The sequence below is a fragment of the Centruroides sculpturatus genome, unplaced genomic scaffold, assembly GCF_000671375.1.
Source record: "Centruroides sculpturatus isolate CEXI.00-Female unplaced genomic scaffold, Cexi_2.0 scaffold1369, whole genome shotgun sequence".
Lineage (NCBI taxonomy): Eukaryota > Metazoa > Arthropoda > Arachnida > Scorpiones > Buthidae > Centruroides > Centruroides sculpturatus.
In genome coordinates, this window is record NW_019385515.1 from 181272 (window position 1) to 201218 (window position 19947).

A 19947-nucleotide genomic window follows, 5' to 3' on the forward strand; every position below is an offset into this window, starting at 1 on the left:
AGGCATCTCTGTCTATATATATTTGATTAATTATTTTATAGAAGTATAAAATAAGCTTACCTTTATTAGATTTATCATAAAAACCGGTAAAAATAAGTGTCATATGACCAGAAGGACTGGAAAAAAATTGAAAAATAACTTTAAAAATTTTAATTTATGTACAGATTTTTAATTTTGAAGTATAAAAATTTTCAGACTATTTAACAGTTTATTTAATTTTAAGGACAAATTTAATTAATAATTAAAGAAACAAATTAATTACAAAAATCCATAAATTAACAACAAGAATTACTTAATTTCTTATTAAATTAACTGAAATTAATATTGCAAAACCAAAGGTTTTTAAAAAACTGAATAGCAGATCATAAGTTTTTATTAAGTATATTTGATATATGAGATATCTAGCAAAGCTATAAAGCTTTCTATTATACATAAAATGTCTAAAATAATTTATTAATTAGTATAAAGTATGAAAATAAAATTTTGAATGAAGCTATAGTATGTAATACAAATAAGAAATATTACATGCAAATTTTGGCTCATTACAATAATTTGCTATATATGATTATAGTTTCAAACAAAAAAAGGGGGAAAAATAATTCCTACTGCACAGCAATACAAGACATTGTTCTATAGCAATGACAAGCAATCTTTTTTGGATGCAGGCCGTTTTCTGGCAAGCCACATGCATTTTTTTTCTTACAGAATTACAGACTTTAAGCCTGCCAAATACCAACATGTATCATAAACACTAGTAAAATAGGTACAAAAATACTGGATGCTAATAATATGCAAACTAGTAATATGTACAGGTATCCATCATATAACATGGTAGTTATGTTCTGAAAAAATCCCATTATTATCAGCTTAGGACCACTCATCAGCTTACAAACACAGCTGATGAGGGGTCCTTGTACCCAAAATGCATCCTTACCTAAATTTGTAGATGATTATTAAAGACTAACATTTTTGTAAAAGATCTGTTTTTTTTTTTTTTTTTTTTTATGTCAGCCTTGGAGTGATAAGCCCTCCAAATTGTTAAATCCCATTTATTAGGATATCTAACTCTATCTAAATTAAAATTGTGGGCTAAAAGCATCGCTTATTATTATAAATATTTCTGCTTATTTTCTTGATTTAAGGCATACAAATTTTCTTTTTTGTTTTCCCAAAGCTGAATATTAATTTGCAAAAAAAAAATGACAATTAAGAATACAGGGTGTTTATAAATGAATGGTGGAGTTTTAAAAATTAATAATAAATCTATTTATTACCTTATATGGACAAACCTTACAGCACAACCAGTGGCAACTGCCCAAGTTTTTTATGCGCTACCCGCTCTTCACTTTGCTTCTTAATCATGTTCTTCACCAATGCTGGATTTGGCGTGGTGCAACAGCAGACAACAACCTGCTCCCCTGGCCACCCCATTCACCAGATTTAACACCCTGCAATTTCTTTTTGTGGGGGTTTGTTAAAGATTGAGTTTATGTACTGTCAATGCCCATGTCTCCTGAGGAACTGTGTGATTGGATAAAGCATGCATTGCAGACCATCACAGAGGACATGCTACTGTGTATGGAAAGAATTTGATTACTGTGTAGATGTGTGTCCATGGGTGCACATATTGAAGGATTGTGATTAATGCATAAAAAACTTGGACAGTTGCTGCTGCTGCTTATGCTGTAAGGTTTACCCATATATGGTAATAAACAAATTTATTGTTAAGGTTTAAAATCGCACCATTCATTTATAAACACCCTGTATAGAAAATATTAAATGCAATGAACAAAGAAATTGGTGGTGAAAAATTTAAATGAATTCAAGAAATATTTCCAACATTTCAATGTATGAGTGTAAAAATACGTAACATTTCAAGGTTTTATTTTTTAACTTTTTATTGTTGTTCATAGGAACACTAAAAATACAATTTATTCAAATACACAGTTTTTAAACAATTCAAACAGTCCTGAATTTAATTGTCAAACCTTGTAATTTTTCAATTTAAACAAATGTGAAAATCTGAAATTATTATATCAATCAAATTATATACAATTAATAACTTTAATATATATATGTATATATTTACCTTTCTATTTTATTCTCTTTATATTTTGCTTCAATTCTTTCTAAAATAGATTCAATTTTATATTCCCTTCTAAAATAATAAATTAACTTAATTATAATAATTATGATATTTAAATCATTTTTAAAAACAGTTTTAATAATATTAAAATGGTTCAAAATCAATAAATTATATGAGCAATTGATAATGTCTCTATATAATAAGTTATAATTAATAAAATATTAATTTAAAATGTAAATCATAAAAAATAATACATTTATTACACCACTCTTGCAAAAGTCAGTATTACCACTATTGCAAAAGTCTCTATGCAAAAGTCAGTATTAACTTAATTTAATTATGTAACAATTTAAAAAAGTAAAGTGCTGGCTTTCTCATGAAGCACAAACAACTTTTCTAATGTTTTAAATATGAAATATAGTCCCTGTACAAACGTATGGAATATTTTGTAATTTTTGTGGAAAAATTATTTTTATCCTGAAATAATCAACCTCACAAAAATATTATCGAACTTCTAACAACTGGCAAATACGTGGGCTGTTCGGAAAATTTGTGGCCTTGCCTAGATGCGGCACTGCGATCAATTTAATTTTTGGCGGGAATAATTCAGCCATCTTTGCTAGAGATACGATACCAATTTCCGCTTAGTTTGTCATAAAGTTTTGCCACGACAGCTTAGCAGATAGTCAGTGTGCACATGCTTTGTCAAAAATGGAGAAGACAGAGACTCGTCCGGTCATAAAATACCCAACGAAAAAAGAGTTGACCCCATCTCAAATCAAAGCTGGCATGGATGAAGTTTTGGGAGAGTCTTCTCCTTCGTACACCACTGTGAAAAAATGGACAGCCCTTTTTAAATCTGGCAGAGAGAGTGAGGAAGATGACCCTCTCAGCGGACGGCCGTCAACTGCTGTCACTGAAGAAAATACCGAGAAAGTTCATGATTTGGTACTAGCAGATCGCCGTTTGAAAATGCGTGAGATAGCTGAGACAACAGGCATCTCTGTCGACCGAGTGCACCCCATCCTAACCGAAAATTTGAATATGACGAAGGTCTCAGCAAGGTGGGTGCCGCGTCTTCTGACCGCTGAGCAGAAACGTGTTCGTACTTTGATGTCAAAGGAGTGTTTCGACTTCTACCAGAAAAACCCACAGGATTTCTTGCGTCGGTTTGTGACTACTGACGAAATGTGGATCCATTACTACACTTTTGAAACAAAAGAACAGTCAAAGCAATGGAAACACCACAGTTCGCCACCACCAAAAAAGGCAAAGACAGTTCCATCAGTGGGGAAAGTGATGGCCTCAGTTTTTTGGGATGCTAAAGGCATCATCTTTATTGACTACCTAGAAAGAGGAAAGACCATTAATGCTGTCTATTACTGTAAACTTTTGGAAAAACTGAAGAAGGAAATCGAAGAAAAGAGGCCACACTTGAAGAAGAAAAAGGTTCTGTTCCACCACGATAATGCACCTGCACATTCCTGAGCAAAAGATGAACGAACTTCGCTTCCAATTAGTTCCACATCCACCACACTCACCTAATTTGGCCCCCAGTGACTTCCACCTTTTTCCAAGCATAAAAAAATTCTTGGCTGGAAAGAGATTCCACTCAAATGACGAAGTCATATCTGAAGTGAACGAGTATTTTGCACACCTTGACAAATCGATCTATTGTGATGGCATAAGAAAGCTAGAACATCGCTGGAATAAGTGCATTGCTAACAAAGGAGACTACATTGAAAAATAAAAAAAGTTTTAACATTATTTTGTTTGTTGTTCTATTTGAGGCCGCGAACTTTCCGAACAGCCCTCGTATATATAAAAGTATTTACACAACAAATTTTGCAAAGACATTTGTTTAAATGACAAAGCTGAAACATTTTAAGCAAAGTAAGAGTTAAACAAAAGAATAGAATCATGAAAAACATTAAACAAAAGTATGGAATACTGATGATTAATATTTGGTAGGGCCACCTGTTGCCCTAATTACAGCCACAATTCTTTGTATCCTTGAAGAAGTAAATTTTTACACACTTCTTGATCAATCTCTGACCATAATTTTTTTTATGTTTCTCTTTAATTCTTCTATAGTTGTAGTCTTTTTTTAGACACCATTTCCTTCAGAATATTCAAAACATTTTCAATGGGAGATATAGCTGGATGGTTGGCATGCCATTCTAAATTCTGCAAGTTATTTTCTTGTAACCATTGATTAATTTGACCATGGATTTCATCAACAAAGATTTCACCCTGGTTGACAAAATTCTCGTTGCCAAAATAATCTTCAGTGTTTTAATGACCAAAGATTCTAATAACTCCAAATAACTATCAGCATTCAATATACCATTAAGGATTGTTGTCTCACCACCGCTTTACAGGTTATACATCCTTACATCATACACTTTTATGAAAATTTGTTGATGAATTTAGACAGTCAGAATGAAATTTTTCATCTGATCTGTATTCTGATGTATTGCCATCATCATCTTAGGTAATAATGGCAATATGTCAGAATACAGTCCAATCTTTATGACATTTGGCCTATCTCAAGCAATTCATTCTTTCTTTCTTTTTTTGCCATATGAGGCTTTGTTTTAGCTTTTCTCCAGTGATAACCTTTCTCTGCTAGCCTGCTGATTACCATAATGTCTGATACTGTCTCTCTCCATTCTGAATTAATGCTGCTTGATGATGGAAATCTAGTTTTTCTTAACAATTTTAATTAAGTTACAATCACCTCTTTTGGTTGTAGATTTTAGTCTTTCACAACACGTTTCTGATTTTTCCAAACATTTTAAACTTCGAAATTATTTTTGAAACTATTCTTTGAGAGAGTTCTAATATTTTTGCTGTTATCCTTTGTGATTTTTCTTCTTAATGCTTGGAAATTATTGTTTTCTCTCTTCACTTAATTCACTAGTGGGTGCCATTATTACAACTAACTTCACTGTAATGACACAATAAAATTTATATTTTGAGAGTATTATTTATTTTAACATTTTAATGAAAATTTACACCAAATAAATTTGATAAATTCTGAAATACCAGTTGATGAAATTCTAAACTAATTTATATTTGTCCAAATAGTGATAAAGCAATTAAAAATACCTTCAGAAAGATTGCGGGTTAAATTACTTGCCATTTTTCAAATTCGGCTAGTCACTATGATATTAAAATTATTAATAGATTAATAATTAGTTATCATTTTTAAAATAATAAAAAAAGGATTTAAAAATTAACAAAATTATACATTTTACATACTTTAATATAATTACAAATTACTGCTGAAATGAATCATCATTTCTACTAATTTAATAACATCTTAAGTTATACAATTTGTAGTATTACAGTACCTGAAATATTAAACTTTTATGTAAGGCACTGATGAATAAGTTCCATTTAAAAGAAAACCATGTTATACATCATTTTATTTTATTAAACATGTATTAAAGCTATTTAACAATCTAAGTTTTGCACTTACATATTTAAATTCTAAGATAGAAATTGCAGCTTAAGAATCTTATTTTAAATTAGTTAGTTATTAATTTGGAAATAAGAGGATTACAAACAAAATATTAAAAATTTATAACCTTTAGAAAAACATTAAATACTTCGGCACTCTAATTACCTTTAATTAAGTAAGGTAGTGATAATTCTTGACAATTTGATTAAATTTTACTTAAAACAGTAGAGAATGAGGGAATTTAAACTGACTAAACTAAATAAACTCCTTACATTAGTTTAAATAAAAAGGTTAGAAGCATGTTTGTGTTGCCTAGAAAAGAAAATTTAATCGCTCTTTTCTTATCAACTTTGAAAATTTTGAAATGTATGTAAAAATCAAATAATAAAAATAAACTTTAGTCATCTGTATCTTTCACAAGGTAAAATATTTCTTAAGCATGTTTATTCTATTTTGATGTTAATATAGTTTTCAGTTAGAAGCATACAAAGTGTTCTATGTTATATTATTTTGAAAATGAAATACCTTAATTTATACACCTAAAAATTAACTACTAGATTAATTAAGGTATTCAGATTACTATAATTTCATGCAGGTAACTTTCAACTGCTTTCAAACTGACAACACACAGGTTAGCTGCATGATGTTACAGTAATTTAATTTTAGTATCGACACCCCAAATAAAACTTATTTTAATATTAGAAAAAAAATTCATAAAATNGTATAATAAAAATATTGTATGAAATAATCATCAAAATATTCCATACTTTTGTTTAATGTTTTTCACGATTCTAAACATTTGTGAGAATCCACGATGCAGAGTTTATCGACCCTTAACACCTTCTTGCGAAGTTGGGATGGTTAGGCCCATTTGCTTTGTTAGTGAATGGCTATATATTTTATTTGTCTTGGGATTGTAAACTCTGTTAGATGTCAGATCCTGACACCAGTTAGGATAGTTCGAAGTCATGTCTTAACTTGCAATTATCAATTTCTATTCTTAAAAATATGTTTGAATAGGAAGGTTTGTAGCTCAAGTGAAAAGAGTCTGTGAATCCATCAATATGGTGAATGACATCAAAATAAATCCAAATTGAAAGCAAGTTAACAAATAACAAAAGTTTAATAAATAAAATAAAGTAGGGATTAAATACAAGAGAGGTTAAACTATATCTATGTCGATAAACTAGCTAGGTATGCCACTAATAGACCATGAGAGAGAGTTTACAGTAAGTGCACAATACCTCTTGTAGACAGATGGATGACTTCGGGCATAGACTAAATTCTATTGCTGGGACAAAGATTGGGAATCTTCACTGATCGGTTGACTCAGTGGAGAGATGGGAGACACTGGAGACGAGGAGAGCTGATGAGGGTGGACTAGACAAAGGGAACTTTGAGGTGAGAGCTCCAAAAATGGGTTGTTTACCCAAATCTCCTCCAATCAGGTGTTAATTTCTTATATAGGTGATGGGATTTTATTGGTGACTAAAACTAGATGTTCATCAACATATGCAATAAGACCTCAGCATGGGAAGTGATACATTGAAAGGAAGTTTTATTTCCCTTTTTCTATCAATTTCCCACAAAAGTGAAAAATAATATGTTCCATTTCTCTAATTAAATAATATTTTAATTTATTAAATAATCGAATCAAATTCTAAATAAATCTTCCCATCTAAGAAAAGGCTCTTATTTTATGTCTCCAGATTCTCACATATTTGTTTAACTCTTACTTTGTTTAAAATGCTGCAACTTTGTCATTTACACAAATTGTCTTTAAAACATTGGGTTTGAAACGTTGGAAAAAATGCAGATGTAATTTATGGACAACCCCTAAGATATATTTTAAAAATCAAAATTATCTTACAAATAAACTACAATTATATTTTTTAAATGGAAGTTTCTGTTAAAAGATTAAACAACACCCAAGAAAATACAACAGAAGAGTGAACATAAATTTATTTATTTATTTTAAATTATATACGTAAAGTCTGAAGAATAAGGATTATAACACCTGTGAGAGCTGAGAGCCCAGACTTGACAAAAAGATTTGCGGGTGAAAATTTAATTTTTTAAATTAAAACTGGCTATAATTTTTCCCATAATTGTTAAAATTGTAAAGGATATGATTTTATCCCTTTATGGAGTCACTTCCCTTTCAAGATGATACATTGAATGTGTCACCAGGAACTTGGCAACGAGAATTTGCTATTGATATAGGCATTGCAACATTGCCAAAGAAGGGCAAGGGGAAAACAGAAAAGACCCCAAGATAAAAGACAAAAGTCCAACGATGACACAGAGTTGGACCTTGCCTTTTATCATCATCATCCAATCATTAGATGATGATGACATAGAACCAATCCCCATCACCTTTAACCTTTTACTTAAAGCTTCCTTAGGTGCCAAAGTTGCAGGAAATGCTGGGTGTATATTGCTTACTGGTGGTGCCCAACTATTTTTGACATGCTACATGATGGGAAGGACTCTCCCAACCCAAACAGAATCCCAAGCATATATAGTGTCCTTATAAGGAACAAAGATATGATAGAGACCTGGTATACATGGGGTCAACTAAGCACTCCATGGAGATCAGATTACAAAAACATCTGGCTGATATACATCATGAGAGAACTACTACGGCCCTCTCTACATCGGGAACATATTCATAAAAAACATAAGCTTACTTTTCAATGGATACCAGGACATAGAGGTTTTGAATACAATGAAAAAGCAGACAAATTGGCAAAAAGAGCCACTAATCACGACTCAAATGTTATTTACCAAAAAATACCTATTAAAGGACTGCAAAATACTATAAGGAATATAACTAACGACCTATGGCAGAGGGAATGGACTTCCTCCAATACGGGAAGACATTGTTATGGTTTCTTTCCCTCAATACTAGAAAGGAAAGCCAACAAACATTTCAGAACTTCTTTTGGAATCACACAGTGCTTAACAGCTCATGGGAATTTTAAAAGTTACCTCTATAGATTTCATAAAACAGACAATAAAAACTGTGATATTGATAAACAACAAGAAGATAATGTTTACCATTTCTTGTATGACTGCTCAAAATATATGGTAGAAAGAGAAAAATTCCTTCATAGCTGTCTGAAAGCAGGGTATAACTGGCCTCCAAAAGATAGTGGATTAGTTAAAGATAAATCACTCTTTGAAGCTATGGAAAATTATATTATGAAGACTAAAACCCTGGTTACAATTTCAAAGCACTATAGGATGGCAGAAAGTGTACACAATGAAGAAGAAGATAATGACATAACAGATTTTTCACAACATAGTGATGAAGACGATAGCTTCAGTGAGTAAACAAGACTTTTGTGTGCTCATTGGAGAGATGGCATGTTTTTTTTTCATACTATTCATCTTGTCATTCACCATGTAAATATTGTAATTAACATTTTATTTAATTTTACTTAATTTCTTTTGTAAAGGTGTTTTTGACCTGTCGAGCTGACAGGACAGTTGCTTTTGCGTGAACACCTCAAATTTTTTTCTGGAATGAATAGGATATGGAAACCTACTGTCGGGACCTTGAATTGTACTTTTGATACTGCTGTATCTGTCTTGTAACTTTTTGTTTTGTTTTAATAAACACCGATGAGAGGCGCTCTCTGGGTCCCATGCCTTCTTTCAAACTTTCCTATCTTCCTTTCTTTTCACACTTCACATCTCATGCTTTCTCTTCTTTCCTACTTCTACAGGGTTAAGTCCGTCGCTTAAAAGACGGACAGCTCTCTTCTATCCTTTTAAACATGGGCCCTCTCTACATATGCAACAGATCCGGACATCACAGTGGACTTTAACTGGGCCAAGCTCGTCCTCACTACGTCCCCCCACAGAACACCTCAGATGGTTGAAGGTTATGCACAGTTTTACATCTAAGTGCATAAATTATAAAGAGGAAGTGGTTTTGTCAATGGCCTGGCGAGAGTTGACTGACAGCATGGTTTAGCCATTTGTTGAGTCCCAGTAGGGTGACTCTTTGCGCAGGCATGACATGGCTTTAATAAGTTTTTGAATTTATATTTGAACTCTTGTTCGAATTTTATTCCAAAACGAAGAACCATTGAGGAATTATTAAAAAAAACCTGATGAAGAACACGGAAGGAGTTTGAAAATGTTTGTTTTTTTGTTATCTACACACCGTAATTGGTTCAGAGTACATGATTAAAAATTAGATTATTAAGTAATTTAATAATTAAAGAAAGTCGACGGCCAGACCAATCAGTGACAGGATTATCAATATAGAAGTTAGTGGCACCGAGATCGCCTCATGTCATTAGACATCACAATACAGAGCATCAATGACATCACTACTTAAATTACATTTTGAAATGCATGCAGGAAAGATACTATTTCCATTTTTTCAGTATGTGTTACAATTGAATCTAAATCAAATTAATTAATAAAAACTATTTTAATTGATATTCACAAAATACAAATAGCATCCAAGAATTTGTCTTTAAATATGCTTAAGTTAAATTAAATAACAAAAATTTATTAATATAATATTATATATGATAACATTAATATTTAGTATTTATTAATAATAGGTAGCCAGTTGATTAAAACTAAAAATAATAATTAAAACTTTTGTTTTCACACTGAAACTGAAACTAAAATTAAAAATAAAATCAAAATTAATTAATTATTTTAAATTAAAATTGAAACATGATATTTCAGAAAGAGTGGATAATGAACTTGTCCATCTTGACTGATTTGGTTATATTTCATTCAGGCAGTCAGAGTTGAGTCTCTATTTATAGAACTTCTTTGTATAAAGTGTTAGTTTTGATTGGTGATGACAAACATTTTGCTTTTAATATATAATTACAGTGGTGCCTCGTATAACGTACGCCTTGAATAATGGATGCTGCGAACAACGGACTTTCTGTTCGGCAGTTATATAAAGTGAACAACAAACTTTCTGCGAACAAGTGTGAATGATGTTTTCACTCTTTTGCCGTTGCCAATGACAATCTGCTATTTTTATAATATACTAGCTGCAAGGACCAGCTTTGCTGGGTTTTTATTTGTTCGTACATTTGTATGTAATATAGTTTTTTATATATATAAAAGACTGTTTTTCTAAGTAATCTAGAATCTAGCTGCAAGGACCCGCTTTGCTGGGTTTTTAAAAAGTAACGATAGTGAAGATTAAGATAATTACATTATAGCCAATCTTACCTGTTTTCACAAAATGCAAGAATTAGGTCCCCCGTTTCCAGTCTAATTAGAGACCTGGTTCCGATCCAGTTTCTGNTATGAACATATATATTAAAATTTATTAATCTGTCTTTTGGAATGTTTAGAATTCGAGTAAATTATAAAAATGAAGATTATTTATATAAATGAAAACTATGGCAATAGTTTTTGAAAATTTATTTTGCTCAGAAAAGTTAAATGAAGGGAATACTTGCTTAAACCATGTTATGTAATAAATTATTAAAGAATTAAGTTACTTTTTAAATATAAATTTCTACATATCAGAGCACTTTCTATTTACTTAAACTATTTTTAATTTTATATTTGTGCAGTAATGTAAAATTCAACTCATCAAAATTTGAGAGGAACACTCCCCAGAATATAGAGAAAAGATTTTGAAAAAAATTAATTTCAAAGTCATCATTAGGATAAATAATGATGTTCTATGAAAGCAATTTACAAAAGTAAAATTATTTTTAACTAAAATTACTTATATACTGTATATATATTCAGGAAGTAACTAGAAATTTCTGAGTGTGGGTCACCCACATTGCTGATGACTTGCTTACGGTTACATATGATAGCATAAGTAGGTAGGCTACCATAAAACCCAATAACCCAAGATCACTAGCAATACATTATTCAAGAAGCTGCCATACTGATATTATATCATACATATTACATACATGTCATATGCAAACCAGTGATACACATGATAACCATAAATGAACCATTAAGTCCAGCAACAAAAACATTTAACAAAACATCCAACAAATGCTTTCAACCTTACCCAAGGACTGATTCAGGTTTGAGATCAACCCTGAAGCAGTTATTTTGGAACATTAGGAGGACACTGTAATGGAGCTACAATATCTTGAGGACATTGCGATAAAACATGAATACAGAAGAAACCTAATACGTGGTTTGGCATATACCTACTGCAACCAACGGGCCAGGTGCAGCAACCCCATTACCCAAAGGACTTCCAACAGAACTAGGAATTGCAACACAACCAACACTTACATGCCTTATATAAAGAAATAGTTGGCATAACAGGTACCAAGTTGGCTTACAAAAGGTCCCAATTGATATATATATATATTATTATTATTATTATTAGAAGTATTATTATTATTAGAATATATATGTTTGTTTCTTCACTACTAGGCAAGAACACATTGCAGACCTAAAATATAGAAGGATAAATTCGGCCTTTTACGAACACTGTACAATAAATAATTGTAATATAAACAAAGATGAACTAAAAATCCTACACAAAGAAACCAATTGGTATAAACGAAAATTCAAAGAAAGTTATGAAATAATGAAAAGTTGAGACAATAACATCAACAAAAGCTTAAGTGTTAAAATCCATGATAATTGGCTAAAATTGTTGTAATACTGTTTACAATATTACCAAAGAAAACAACTACGACAACAATGGTAATGGTAATTAAAATATAACAATAATAATTAAAAACAGATTTATTTATAATATAATAGTTTAGAATGAAAGGTTAATATGTCAATGAGATGAAAACAGATTACATTAACACAGATGTCAAGAGGATACGCTGGAAAATGCTAGATGTCAAACCACGAAACCTTCACTTGTAATAGTAATTTAAATAATAAATATATTTTAAACAGCAATGATATTTTAACGATTTTAACTGTAAATACATAATTTTAAACATAAAAAATATATACGTAGCAATGAAATTTAAAGAAGATTCCAGATGTAATGGTATATCATAACTTATTATGATAAAACACTTATGTGAGGATCCGAATCCAGACTTTCAGTATATTTATATCATTATATCATAATATCACATTGTAGCTATATTTTCGTTAAATAACTGTCAACTTTTACACCTTGGAGCTAAACATCTGTTAAGTTCTCAGGCCTAATAACGATTCTTTCTCATCATCTTTCGACCTAATATCTCGATTTCAACAGTACAAAATTAGAACAAAACAACAAAGTGAGGTAGTCGTCGCCTGTCCTTCCAAAGAGTCAAATTGTCACCGTACCTTGTCCTAAGTGCCTCAATATTCAGATATCTGTGAATATATCATTTTATTCTACGTTTGTATATCCTACTAAAATATCATCGGAAACCATCGTCTAACACCTTTGCAGATACTGTATGTTCCATCAGGCTTACGGATATTTCCTCTACAGGATACCCAAACTGACATCCCAAACTTCCTCTCTTTCACAAAGAACGTTTGAGAATCTCAATCAAGATATCAAAAAAGGTATTTATTGCCACGTGAAACTTCTGTAAACTCTCTCTCTCTCTTGGGAATTGCAAAAACGTTAACATCCGATATATTTATTTAATATCTATCAATCGTAGAAATGTATCTATAAGCTAGCATATTTAAAATTGAAATGTTGTATGGTCTATCGTTACCCATTAAATAGTTGTTACATTAACCCATCTTTGAGTAAGTCACTTCCAGTGCGCTGTCTCTCCCTCCATCCCGAATCTGATCGCTCTGTTACGCGACCACTCGTGCGACCTAGTTAACGCAGCTTCCGTGTCCACCGAGACGCGGTGGTGTCATCCTGACAGGGCATCGAAGAGGTGCCGACCCTTCGGTCACACTTATAATGTAAGAAATTTATAATATGTTTTATTGTGTAGCCGACAGATGAGGGGCCTTGCCCGAAATGCGTATCGGCCAATAGAAGAGCAATAAAGATGATGTAAAATGCCTTGTGTCTATTTATGCACCTAGTAGTGAAGAAACAAACAAATAAAGGAAGACACAGTCTTGGAAATACATAATTAGAATATATTATTAGTATATCTGAAGTACAAAGCTCCCGTTGGAATTCGGCTTGCTCCCATGTTTATTATGTGCATCACCTCAGTGCAGGGTATTTACATTTATTCAAGTGTTGTGCAAATCATAGCTTCTAAAAAAACAGAAAGGTGATTTCAATTGAAACAAAGCAAGAAATCATCAGAAGGAGTGAAAGTTGACAAAAACTTCCTTGTCGAATGGGGAGAGGTTCAGGAATTTACCAATACTCATTATCCAAACAGAGCTGAGGCCAACAGGATCAATGATCTCTACAATGACACCCTTGCCCGTCATTTCCGACAGGTGTTGAAGAAGAGAGAGAAACAGACCACCTTGGATATGTTTTTTAAGAAGCTAGCAGGCAAAAAACAAAGGATGGAACAAGAGGAGTTGACCCTGCAAGCTCCGGTAGCCTCTCCTGAATCTGACTCTGATTAAAAAACAATAAAAAGAGACCTGCTGCAATGTGTAAAAAGTCTGTATCTGTATGAATGTGCGAAGAAAGTGTTCCTCCACCTCCTCCTCACAACATCTGACTACCCGGCATAATTGGTGACTGCTCCATTTTCATTTTTTTAATGGTACAGTATGGTTATTTTATGCTGCGGAACAAATTATATGTTTTAACATGTATTTCTATGGGAAAATGAGTTTCATATAACGGACTTTTCACTTAACAGACGTGCACCTGGAACAGATTAAGTATGTTATATGAGGCACCACTGTATATAGAACAGATATAGATGATAATATATATTTAATTTGTAGGCATTTTTATGCACGAAATACAGCTAAATGGGTGAAAAACAGACTTTGTTTTGGGGATCAGGAACAGATCAATCCATTTTATATTGTTTATGGGAAAATTTGTTTTAGTTTTAGAACAAATCAGTTTTCAAACAACTTTTAGGAGCAAATTAAGTTCAAAAACCAAGGCATGACTGTAATTTAAATCATTTAATTAAACCAATTATAATTCATTTAAATATAAATGGAATTTAATTTAAAAAATATATTACAATTAATACAAAGTATTAATTGTAATTGTATTTATATTACAATTAATACAAAGTATTAAAAGAACAGGCCAGAACAATAACTATACAGGTATAGGACAAAATAATAGGAACACTCCTTTCAAAATGTGTTGTACTTTGACCGTCCAATATAGCCCCACCACATGTTGCAACAGTCTGCTATCCAGTGGTGGTGAAAGGGGAGGTATCAGTCGAGCATTTGGCAGTGTGACAGTTGCATAAGAAAATTCTGTTCCCAGTAAAGTGCCATTATGACCATCTGTCCGACGTGCAAAGAGGCATGATTATTGGAGCTTGCCTCGCTGGAGCATCTGTGTCTAGAAAAGCCAACCTTATGGGTGTTTCAAGGTCCACTGTGTCAAGGGTTATGACAGCCTACACAAAACTGGGAAAGGTGTCCTCTGCAAAGCAGAACAGTGGGCGAAAGTTGAAGTTAACCGACCAAGATAGACAAGTGTTGAAGAGGATAGTCACCCAAATACGTAAGACTACACTGCAGCAGATAACCTCTGAGATGAACACCCATCTCCACCAAAACAATTCAATGGGAGCTGCATGCTGCAAGCATTCATGGCCGAGTAGCCATCCGAAAGCTGTTAGTGTCACCGCAGAATGCTATGAGGCAATGACAGTGGTGCCGAGACCACAGAAACTGGACACAACAGCAATGGGAACAGGCCATCTGGTCTGACAAATCATCATTTACATTATTTCAGACCACCGGACGTGTGTTCGTCTGGTGAACACCGGCAGAGGCATTTCATGTTGACTGTCTGGTTCCTACTGTGAAGCATACAGGGGGCTTTGTGATGCTGTGGGGAACAATATCATGGCATGACTTGGGCCACTTGTAGTCCTGAGGGAGATGGTCAGAAGCGAGCATTATTACAGTATTCTCGCAGATTATTTACACCCTATGCTTCATACTCTGTTTCCTGGAGAACATCCTCTATTCCAAAATGACAACACCTCTGTACACACGTGTGGCTCACTGTGTTCAAACATGGTTGGATGAGCATGATGATGAAGTAGAACATCTCATGTGGTGTCCTCAGTCCCCTGATCTAAACATTATTGAGCCTGTGTGGGGTTTTTTATAGAACAAAGCCTGTGCTTGGTTTCCTCCTTCATGCACACTACCTGAACTCGAGACCACTCTGCAGGAGGAATGGCTGCAAATTCCCTTAAACTTTCTGCACGACCTTTATTTCTCAATCCCAAGTTGGATACAAGCTGTAATTCAGGCCAATGGTGGCCCAACTCCCTACTAATAAATATTTTGCATTCTTTCACAGGTGTTCCTATTATTTTGTCCTATACCTGTATATATAAAAAAACTATTAAATATTTTGAAGAAGCACTAAATCTTCATTTTGAAGAAATACTTTGCCTTCTGTCCATCTCAAACCTTCAGGAAGAAAACAAGTCTCTAAAGGTGGAGTTGATTTTTTCATTGAGGCTTCTCATCGTCAGTATGCAAAAACTTTTAAAAAAATAAAATTATTTTTAAAAATATATTGCAATTAATACAAAGTATTAAAACTGTAGAGAGTTCCTAAAGGTTTGAGGACAGAAGACAAAGCTTTTCTTCAAAATCAAGATTTAGTGCTTCAAAATATTGTAATATTTTTTATCTACAAAATTTAATTAATTGCAGACTCTAATTGTGTTTGTAAATACATATTGCATTTCAAGATAATTCAATGAAAAATTTTCTTATAAATTTCAGCTTGGAAATTCTTTGAAAACAATACTTACCCATCTATGGACAGAATGTGATGATAAAAGTAAACAAAATACAATGATTACAACTTTGAAAAAACTGGTAATCCAAGTAATATTAGTCATTCTTTGCCCTTGATTATAATCTCTAATTGATATTACAATAAATGATTAAATGAGAGTAATACTAAAATACTGATGTAGAGAAAACATGATATTTCAAATACAAAATGCTTTGTAAATAGTTAAGCATTGAGATGTTAGTATATTAACTAATTACATAATAAACAAAGTAATTCACAAATAAAAAAGTATTTAATATAATAATGGCAATAAAATTCATAAAGTAAATGTTGACACATTATTTTTACCTAGGCTTCCGTCTTCTTGTCATATGATGTCTCATATATGTCAACGAACGAATTAAAAAAATAGGCTGCAAAAATCATTTTAAAAATTAAATTATTCTTTAATTCTATTGTATTTTATTTATAAAATTCAAATAAAAATAATATATAAAAAGACTGAAATTTTTTAAAATGTAAATATTAAAAAACTTAATTTTTGTTATTATTACACATAAAAATAACACAGTGAAAAAGTAAATTTAAAACAATAAAAATTACTAATTTTTACATTTAAATATCTTTTAGAGTAGCTAATTGTTCATTTTTTCAAAATTGTCTTATCATTAATCCTAAGAGGGACTAAAAATACTTTACTAACAATCTTCCATTAAAAATTTGCTGTTTTTTATAGCTGAACGGGATATTTTTACCTTTAGTGAAAATTATCCAAGAATAAACCACAAAATATCATTTTAAAAATCAAATTGTCTTCATTAATTTTTGAAGAATAACTAAAAACATCAATTTTTACATATTAAATTGAATATTCAATAATATATCAAATGAAGTGATTACCAAACACAGCATTTTATTCATATATTAGTGATGGGACGATACCAAAATTTCTCCCAATTTTAATTTCAATTCTACTGAAAACTTCAAATTTTGATATGATTCCCAATTTCAGTTCTTTTGAATAGTTTCCAAAGTTTATTTTTGTTTAGAAAAATTTATTTACATTATGATCATGGTACATTCATTAATTAATAAACATCAAGCTTAAGAATGAAAAATGATCGAAAAATCCAGAATCAATCTTTGGAGAAATCCGTAAACTCTCCATTTATGTGTGAATATGCATACTTTTATTGTGTACTGCAAAACAAATTTATAATCTTATTTCAGATAAAGTTAACACTATCTGCAAAGAGATTACATTTTGATTCAAAGAACTAGCCCATTACGTCACTTAGGGCCACCAACTTTGGAAACTGTTTTGTTGGCCGATATGATGACAGGGGGGAAGAGGAAAGGTAAATACAGAAATGCATTTCTTTTTTAATGCTTCTTGCAATCAGTATGCCTCATAAATGCTTTAATTCCACTGTATTTAACACTAAATGATGTTTGGTAAATGATGAATGTGCTGAACAAAAATCATCATCGTCATCATCATGAGTTAACCAATTTTTGAATGTCTAGACCAGGGATGTCCAACCTGCAACCCACTTAATATTTTTATGCAGTCCACTGCACCCTAAATCTTTTAGGTACATTTTCATTTATTTTGGTGAGGTATGTTGTAAAAATTATTCTTGTTTCACCGAATACAATTTGATGTCAAAATGACATAATTGGTGCTAGAAAATTGTTTTATCTAGAAAACTGTTATGCATGTGAGGTAGTACATACTGTTGTAAACAATTCTTTTCATGCATGAAAAACATCAAACTGCTGAAAGAAATATATCAAGTGATTCCCATTTAACTAACATTCTTAGAATTAATAGTAGTACCATAAAAGCAGGTATTGATAATATTATAAAAGGAAGGCAATGTCAAAACTTGCATTGAATTTATTTTTATTTTGTGTGAGTATAATTTTTTTACTGTCAATAATAGAGTATTTTTTGTAATTACATATATTTGTTATTAAAATTTGATATTCATATTTTGAACTTTTTAAAAGCATATATTTATATAAGGTACGTTTGTGGCCCGCTGAATATAAGTAAATTTCTAATTTGGCCCATATTCATAAAAGGTTGGATAACCCTGCTCTAGACTGACTCATCTTGAAAAATCAATTTTTAAAACTCAAAACTTCAATAAACTTAAAGCGAACAATAATTTTTACTTAGAACTATGCAAATCGCTGACACTTAAATATTTTTGTCAACTGCCAGCCTCAATTTGAAACTGCTGGTCAAGCTGATCCAACACTGACCGAGTGGCAACCCTAATGTCACCCTATTGCCCCTAAAATGGAAGAAAAATTAGTTCTGATCAAGCACAATCTCTCTCATCACTCCAACTATACAAAAGAAAAGTCTGTCCAGACAAGCATCATCTCATGTATGGGTGTTGCATACTCTCTGGTTTGTCAACATGAAAGTTTCCAACAAACTAATACTTAATAGTTAATATCATAATTTTAAAACTTTTTAATCTTTGACTGAAACAAATAATTAATTTTCTTGTTAAATGTGGAAAATCATTTAAGAATTGGAAATCATGATGAGATTTTCTTGATTCCAATTAATCATCCTATCACTAATATAAAAATATATATATATATATTTCAGCTTACAGCATTCCCTACAACCTTAACTAATTATAAAGCTTATAATATTTTAATTGAGTGTATTTTTTATTGTGGGGGTGGTCTACTTTTTCTCATTGGCAATCTGCTGTATAAAGAGCGAATGAATTTTTACGTTATATCAACTATCAAATCTCATAAATATATTATTAAAGGCCCAAATAATTACACTAAAACTAGTGTTAAGACACAGTAAAACACTAAGCAAGCTGTATTTGCATTGTAATGGAAACGTGTATAAACAGAAGCGAATGCTAAATAGAATCGTTTCGCAATGCCTACTTCTTGTTGATAAATAATTGAAACACATTTATTATATTTTTATACTTGAATAGCAAAAGGAAGAAAACAAACTATTCGTCATTTGTATCTAACATTATTGTTATCTTGTCAAGTATGTGACATCGCGCTAACTCCTGTAACATGTAAGATATATAGTAACACATTCTTCCCTTGTTAATATGTGTCAAGTGAAAATGCCGCTTTTGTGGCATGAAATTAAACCATTTAGTTAAGACACTTTATAATCGGTAGTATCCTGCATTATGTCAGAATTCATCCTTAAATTAATTCCCTTTTTTATACGTTAAATATGCTATTTATTTTATCCCTTTGATATCTAATTTATAGCTAAAAATATCATTTATCTATAAATGTACAGCATTTAAACTGAATTTATTAGGATTTTTCTAAATATACCCTTTGTTTATAAATTATAATAAATATCGAATTTATTTATGTAGAAAGTATTAAAAAACAATTTTTTTTAATAATGAAAGCATTATTTTATGTTTCTCATGAGTAATTTAATCTAATACAACTGAGATTTTGATTAAATATCATATTTATTAACCGACAGTTTGACTAATAGTCACATCCTGTGACTACTCTCACTGTGATATAATATCATAA

At 31.5% G+C, this 19947-nt stretch overlaps 1 protein-coding gene across 4 annotated transcripts in view; it reads right to left on the reverse strand.

The window, feature by feature from the left end:
- LOC111639711 (polycomb protein suz12-like) overlaps positions 1 to 16809 on the reverse strand; it is a 58013-nt gene extending 41204 nt beyond the window's left edge. For 2 of the 4 annotated variants that reach the window (XM_023385648.1, XM_023385645.1), the window contains exons 1-3: positions 16738 to 16807; positions 2090 to 2158; positions 61 to 116 (exon numbers count right to left, since the gene is read on the reverse strand). In XM_023385648.1, coding sequence (XP_023241416.1) covers positions 61 to 116; positions 2090 to 2158; positions 16738 to 16772 — 160 coding nt within the window. In that variant the 5' untranslated portion in view covers positions 16773 to 16807. Of the gene's footprint in view, positions 1 to 60; positions 117 to 2089; positions 2159 to 16737 lie in introns of all 4 variants that reach the window. The other 2 variants (XM_023385646.1, XM_023385647.1) reach the window with 2 other exon arrangements.
- Between the last annotated feature and the right edge of the window lie 3138 nt (positions 16810 to 19947).